This window comes from Octopus bimaculoides, chromosome 2 (assembly GCF_001194135.2).
Source record: "Octopus bimaculoides isolate UCB-OBI-ISO-001 chromosome 2, ASM119413v2, whole genome shotgun sequence".
NCBI classification, from domain to species: Eukaryota; Metazoa; Mollusca; class Cephalopoda; order Octopoda; family Octopodidae; genus Octopus; species Octopus bimaculoides.
The window spans coordinates 34,115,749-34,123,675 of record NC_068982.1 but is presented as its reverse complement, the minus strand read 5'-3'; the positions used below and the strand labels follow the sequence as shown (position 1 = coordinate 34,123,675).

The following is a 7,927-nucleotide window of genomic DNA, read 5'->3' as shown; positions in this document are numbered from 1 at the left end:
ATATATATATATATATATTTAGATGTTTTACTTATGAAATTTCAACAGTTAATAAATGCACCAACAACTTTACTTTTCAACCACCATTCTCCTGAAAAAATATATTTTATAAATTATACTCCATTCCAACCCCATCTCAAAGTTAGATTTGTAATTTTAGACTTTCAGATAAAGCGAGTAGGTCAGTGGTTATTACTGATAGTGCCATTTCAGAGTTCAAATATTGAAACTGTCACCTTATTTTATCACTCATAAGCATATTAAATATCAGTAAAAGTATGTAAATTATTTCGTATGTGTATTTGGTGTGCAAGATTCTTGATGTAAATTATGTGAGGTGATGTATCTCCATTAGTTTCAACAATGAAAACTCAGTTGATCAGTCAATTAAGTTACCTGCTCATTGAATAAGCATGTAAGTGGCTGAGTATTCCACAGATATGTGTACCATTTATATAATCAACATGATGAATTAACATGACACAGTATGTGACAACTCTGTACTTTTGAAATACAGGTACAATCCAGTTCAATCGGTTTCACTCATAAGGCTAGTGTTGTTGACCTGAGATAATTTTGTAAAAGAAACTTTCTCAAGATGTTTTGTTGTGAGATTGAACTTGGGGCCTAAGCAAACTTATCTATTCGGCTGTTCTGTATCAATCAACAAAATTTCTGTAATAAAGTAGTGTATGGACTATAATTTATTCAAAATACAACTACACCAGTTATTTGTAAAAGGCATTGAACTATATGATTAAAAATTCATAACTTAGCATTTTATTCAATTTTATGCATGAGAATTTTAAAGAAGACTGGTCTAAACAGAACAGGAAGAGACACATGTGATGGAGAGTCACTGAGGAGGTCACCGGACGTGAAGATTTCAGACAAAGGGCACTAAAATAATAATAATGATAATAATAAAGCTGATGTGAAGAACAAGTATATAGTTTGTGTGATTAATTGCAACGAAAAAAAAATGAAAAATGACCATCCCCAAATGTAACAATTTTAAAAACACTAAGGAGTTAAAAAAGCAGTTTAAGAGAGGGAAGAGAAGAGACTTTTCCAGTCTTTACAAGATGTTTTGTAATATAATAAAATTACACAAAAGACATTACTGAGAAATCATCTGATATTATTTTAAATGATCTAATCCATGAATAATTTTCACATAAAAACTATGTCCTCCCAAGTTATATTGAGACCTCATAGGTACATGAAAGGTGGTGAACTGACAGCCTTTAGGGCACTCTGAGTTCAAATCCTGCTGAGATCAACTTTGCTTTTTCATCTTTTCATGGTTATTGAAACAATGTCAATTCAAGGTAGTAGATTGATGCAACTGTCTGATGGTCAGGCAAAATACCTTGTGATTCAGTCTCTTTGTGCACTGATAATAATGTCCACAACAACACTCATAACAAGTTAAATGAACCAAAGTTGGGTGGCCTTTCATTTGGACAAAGATCAGTGGCATAGTGAGGGAGGCTTGCATACATGGGAAATTGTGACACTTCCTCATAAAAATCTTACCCAGCTCTATACATACATATGTAGATACATGATCAACTTTGACCAACTAAGGCCCTAAAAAAAAGATACTTGTTAGATTTTGCTTCACTGAACAGGTCTAATAAGGCCAAATCATGTCCAAAATTTTCCCTGTACCTTGCAATGATCATTAACTCTCCATAACATATCCCCATCTAATTTTTAATGAATTTAAATTTCAAAGTTCTTCCCATTGCCTGCCTTGACAAGAATTATCATGAACACTAAAGCTTTTCTTTTCATTACAGGCTTAATTATTGTATTAACTTGCACTTTATAAAATTATTTCTTATATTCATGGGGAAAATTAAACAGCTACAAGTTATATTTTATTTATTTATTATAGGTTACAAAAACTGTGTGCTTGTCGGCCATGATTGGGGAGGTGCAGTAGCATGGAATACAGCTATAAATTATCCTCAGTTGGTTTCCAAATTAATCATTATGAACTGCCCACATCCAACAGTTTTTTCGAAATATCTTCGGAGCCATTTCTCTCAACTTAGAAAATCATGGTAAGAATATCACATTATCTATTCACTCCAAAGCTGCTCCTCCCAACTGGAACATAGCAAGATGTTTGCTAGGATATCTGCAAGAAATAATGATGTATAGGTTAATTGTATGTAAATGCATTTTTGAATCATTTTTGGTTTTAATTCTATTATTAAACATGGCAGGACCACTAGAGTCTTTTCTGCAGCATTTGTTCCGGCTTTTTACATTCTGTGGTCAGTTTTACCTTTCAACCCACAGGGGCTGATAAAATAAAGTACCAGTCAAATACAAGGACTGATGTCATTGACTGACCCCTTCCCATCAAATTTGGTGACATTGTGCATTAGTTAGAAACTATTGAGAAAACCTGGCATCTTCAAGTAATAAGGCAGCCTGAGAAGAAAAATGACTTCTTAAGAGAAAGTTCTGACCAAACAAGGGTTTGGCTAAGATGAATTTCATAAACTTTCTTTGATACATCTCATGAATTTAGGATGGTCAACCATTTCCAAGTTAGTTTTATTTGTTTAATATCTTATGATATGTAAGAGAAAGGAAAATATAAATAAAGACATTTAATCATTCTGAGACGGGGAATGTTTTGGTGGGGTTCTCCATGTTGGGAAATGCTGCTCTAAAGTATTTTTAAATACAGTTTTTTTTTTCTTACAGTTTAAACAAAATATTTAATGTAATTTCAAAGAGTTGCAAGGAGTATAAAATTAGTTCTCTCAACTTTATTTTCTTTCATATATCCTTGATACACACACCCAAAGCTTTGCTTAAATGTAGCCTACATTTGCTGTTCAATATTGGATTAAATATCAATGCACTTAACATCGTAATTTTTATATAGTATCTCACTCACATTTTTTATTCTTTCATTACAGGTACATGTTTTTCTTCCAAATGCCATATATCCCAGAATGGATATACTCATTCAACAAATTTGAGGCTTTATCTAAAATTTTCACCAGTCGTGTTGGAGTCAGAAGTGAAAATATGACGAGTGATGATATTGATGTTTACAGATATGCCTTTTCTCAACCAGGTGAGCTGATCTTAGTATTTTAGGAATGTTCTAAGCCTTTTAATATCATCATCTTTTGGTATGCTTATTTTAACCCCATTCAGTTTTCATTTCACATTACTTTTACACACACACGCACATGTATAAAGTACTTTATTCTAATACTTTTATCACTGATGCTTTTTTTCTTTGCTTTTGTAGTTCTTTTTTTCTTCAAATCCTTTCATGAACCAAGTAACATAAATATGTATATATCTAGTCTACTACCAGCTGAGAAATCTGGTGTGACAAATGCTGAATTTAAACATTTACAAAGGTCAATGTTAAAATTGATATATTCACTAGTAATATAAAGCTTTTATTTTTAATTTTGTCATTGCCATAGTGTTATTTCCTGGATGTTATGCTAGATTTAATGGCTAGTAGTTCATTGAGACATCCCCCATTTATTAGGTCTCTTTTTTTTCTGTATTTGCCAGTCTTACATTGATGCAAGCTGTCAGCTCTTTCAACTGTCCTGCACAGCTTTTACACTCATATACTGTGTTAAGTTATCAAAACTAGACTTATGTTTACCAGTTACAACTAAGTATTCAATTAGTTATTCTCATTTCTTGGTTTCCTAAATATATATATATATATATATATATATGAACTATTCAGCAACATCAACATATCTAAATGTCATCATATGATAATTCAGCAGATCTTAATATATTAACTTTTTATCTTAGTCTTACACTCATTACACTTTTGAAATGGTGCAGTTTGTGGTTTCTCTTCCTTGATTTGATGACTGTTAGCTTATTGCTCAAACTGACCATTTGTATTTATTGATTTGTATATTTAGTAAGGAATTTAGCATACACATAGGTGTCTGCCAAGATTCAGTTCTTAGCCCTCTTTTGTTTATTATTGTTCTCCAGACCATAGCAGATGATCAAGGCTAGCAATAAAATTTCTTGTAAGCAGAAGATCCAGTTCTCTTAGACAATCAGTCAACCAATTAGAGGCATAGTTGCAAATGTAAAAGTAAAGGCCCCCACCTTTACCTTTTAACCAGAAGGAAAGGACAGTGCTTATGATCCTTTACAAGGCCTCTGAAATTGGAGGGAGGGAGATATACTCTAATCAGAGCCCTAGCCTAAATTTTTGCAATGGAATGGACTTTGCCTAAAAGTACCTAAGCTATCAAGTAGGGTGTTAAACTGGACAACAGTAGTCCATGGCAAGATTTGAACTTAGAATGTGAAGAGCTATATCAAATACTACAAGGCCTCCTATTCAACATTCTATTTCCACCAGCTTAGACTGGTACATTATTGGTTCCTGAAGCATGAACGACAAAGTTGACCTCTGTGGAATCTGAACTCAATACGCAAGGTGCTGGAATAAATATCCCAATGCTTTTCATCTCGTGCTCTAATGACTTAGTCAATTCATTGCCTGAAATCAAGAGGTCTAAAAGTAAACCTAGTAAAGAGAAAAATCTGAAAAAATACTGAACTCATCTGCTACCTGGGAAGTGCCCATGCTTGTTATGCAGGAAAGGGGTTGGTTGGAATTCTATACTGTGTACCTTGTACAAACTAGACGTGCACAAAAGTTACAGGCAGGATGACAGAAGGACTATATATATATATTGCTTTATCTTCGAAACGTCTAGTTAGAATAGAGGCAGCTGATGAATAATTCCAAGTGGCTTTCTGTTTTCCTATGTGTTCGTTCCGTTGTCTGTAGTTCATTGTTCTAACGTCCTGTACCCTGATATGCATCTATATACACATGTAGATGTAAGTATATACATATATGTGTATATACATGCATATATATATTTATATATATATATATAGCAAAGATACAGGAGTAGTTAACAGTAAGATCACCCAAGAAGTAGTTGATAGGTTCTGTTACCTAGATATCATAATCAGCAGTGGAGGGGGATGTAAGTAAAGTAGTTAGAATAAGGACAGGATGGAAAAAGATCGAGGAATTATTCTGTTGGTAACAAAAGCACTTTTTCTTTGAGTGAAGGATGGATTGTATGGTGCTAATGTATGAAGTGTGTTTTTGTATAGCATCAAAAACCTGGGCTTTCAATGTGAAGGATATGTGTTGGCTGGATAGAAATATGCTAAGTATACTCCACTGGATGTTTTCATGTTAAGGTGTGTGAATGACTGAACCGAGAGAAAAAAATAGGTGCAAGAAAAATCATGAAAAATGTGTAAAATGGTAACAACTATATATATTTTGATAGTTGTATCAGGTCTTTATTAATAGCATTATTTCTTGGAAAAGTATGTCTACATGACTCATTTATGATTTGCAAAGGTATAATAAGTTGTGCTATGTCTACAATGTCACTTGTAAAATGTTTTATCTAATGGTACTCACCTATAGTAAACCACTATATCGACATAATAAACAATACTGGAAATGTATTAAGATCATTGTATTTTGTTGAACATTGATGCACTGATTTTCATAGAAAAAATTATATTGTCATTATTTAAAGGTTTTTCTTCAGTGACTAAATGAAACTAAATTTGTTTTCTTTTCAGGAGCAACTACAGGACCCATCAACTATTACAGAGCAAATTTTCACAGAAGCCAGGCTAAACTACCTACAAACATTCTGAAAATGCCTGTTCTCATAATATGGGGAATGCAAGATGCTTTCCTCAACCATGAAATGGCTGCAGAATGTAGTAAATATGTTAATAATCTTTTGATAAAATACATTGAAGATGCTACACATTTTGTTCAACTAGACCGACCAGAAATTGTTAATAATATCATGTGGCAATTTCTAAAATAGTTACCAAAATATAGTTCTTTTAATTGTTAATTAACCAAATGTATACAGTTGTCTTATAATTTAAATTCTTTATATTTTTTTAAAGATTATTTTGATGTTATCTTTTTCCTTATGAAGAGAGACTTGAAAACTGTACCAATGCAAAAGTTATATATATATATATAAAAGCAATTCTTCAACTGATACAATTGTAAAGGTGGTTTTTCAATTCTATATAATCGACAATCCAGTTTGTTTTCCAATAAATCTTGTGTTTATGACTTTGCAATAAATAATTTTAAAAACTCATCTGTATTTCTTTAAATTAATTTATTCTTGAATTGATAGCAATATTCTATATACTTGGGCATTTGAATTTTCCTATACAATAGAATGACAAGTTGGATTCAGTATCTCTTGGTTACACTTTCTAACTCTGTTGCATCAGAAATGTATACTAGTTATATAGTGGAGTTTATCAGCTAATCCCTTTTTGAAAAAGAATTAGCTTTCTGTTTGTGAAAAGAAATTCATATTCAGTGCATAACCTTTTTAATATCAGTCTGCCTTATCATGTATTTTTAATGTTATATTTTTCATAATTACTTATGAAATGAAAACAGAAACATAGTCAACATCATTAGTATAATGAAACAGTGTAATAAATATCTCTAAATTTACCTATCAAAAAAAAAAAAAAAAAAATTAATAAAATATGGTATCTCCATAGGTTCCAGTTATATAAAAAAAATTAAAAAAATAAAAATGACTGTGGTGTTAAGTTTAGACCAAAAGCTAGATTTCATTGGAAAGCTTAATTAGTTCAATTACCCAGGCTTTATCAAAGATTGAGGGTATGCAACTACATGGATATTAAAAACTCCTGTTCTAACATAGAAAACTACATACATTTTAAATCTTATAAATGCATTTTCAGTTGCAATATGTATTGGAGACCAATGTGTAGTAACTTATTTTTTTATTGAGGCAACAATCTTTTTATACATTTCTATCCAAGGAAGTTCTTTCCAGATTTAGTTCCATGTAACCCCAGTCATCTTCCAGAGATATCATTGTACTTGGACTGAACAATATTTCTTTTGATTAGGTACAAATTCATCGATTTACAGAATTTACCTGGACATCACTTATCTCATAGAAGGTATGTGAAATGGTTTCAGCTGGAAACTGAGACCTGCTCAAGGTCTCTGCTTGTTAGGTTATCATTTTATACTCTGTACCATTCAGTGATATTCTATAAATAATTTTGTGTGACAACTGTCTAGCTGATTATCATTGTAGGGTGAAGGAACGTCTTTATCAATCTATTACTCATATTTAAGTATTTAAGTCAAGTCCATGATTTAACACATTTATTTCTGACTGAGGTCAGTATTATGTCATTTATGTTGCTAATGCTCTTGGTAATTCAGTAACAAATATTGAGAATGTAAATAACCTTATCATGATTTTAATGTTTTAAATAGAACTGTCTTAGAAGTTTTGTTACCCCTTTTCTGTTTTGAAGACACACACATATATATATATATGTGTACATATATTCACCTGAAATGAACTTTTAACCTGTTCAAAAGAGAAAAGGGTACTTATCTATGTAAGCATTTCACAAATCAATAATTAACAACAATTCTAACATAATTTTATTTAAAAGACTAAAATCACGATATACATATATATATATATATGATAGGCTTTTCATTTTCTGTCTACCAACTCCATTCACAAGGCCATGGTCAATATGAGGCTATAGTACAAGACACTTGCCCAAGGTGCTGTGTAGTAGGAGCTTTTTCATTTCTTTCTTCTTGTTCTTCTTCTGTCTTGCAAGTTACTTGGCAAACTCACTAGTGCTGGTGGCGTGTAAAAGCCCCAATACACTTTGTTAAGTGTATGGCATTAGAAAGAGCATCCAGCTGTAGAAACCATGCCAAAGCTGACATTGGAGCCTGATATAGCCTTGCGGAGCACTGAATCCTATCAAACTGTCTAAGCCATACCAGCACTCAGAGTGGACATTAAAT

At 32.0% G+C, this 7,927-nt stretch overlaps 1 protein-coding gene across 1 annotated transcript in view; it reads left to right on the top strand.

The window, feature by feature from the left end:
* LOC106868105 (epoxide hydrolase 4) overlaps positions 1-6,194 on the top strand; it is a 24,829-nt gene extending 18,635 nt beyond the window's left edge. Inside the window, exons 4-6 of the mRNA XM_014913228.2 lie at positions 1,904-2,072; positions 2,946-3,106; positions 5,650-6,194. Coding sequence (XP_014768714.1) covers positions 1,904-2,072; positions 2,946-3,106; positions 5,650-5,906 — 587 coding nt within the window. The 3' untranslated portion in view covers positions 5,907-6,194. The remainder of the gene's footprint in view (positions 1-1,903; positions 2,073-2,945; positions 3,107-5,649) is intronic.
* Positions 6,195-7,927: the final 1,733 nt, after the last annotated feature.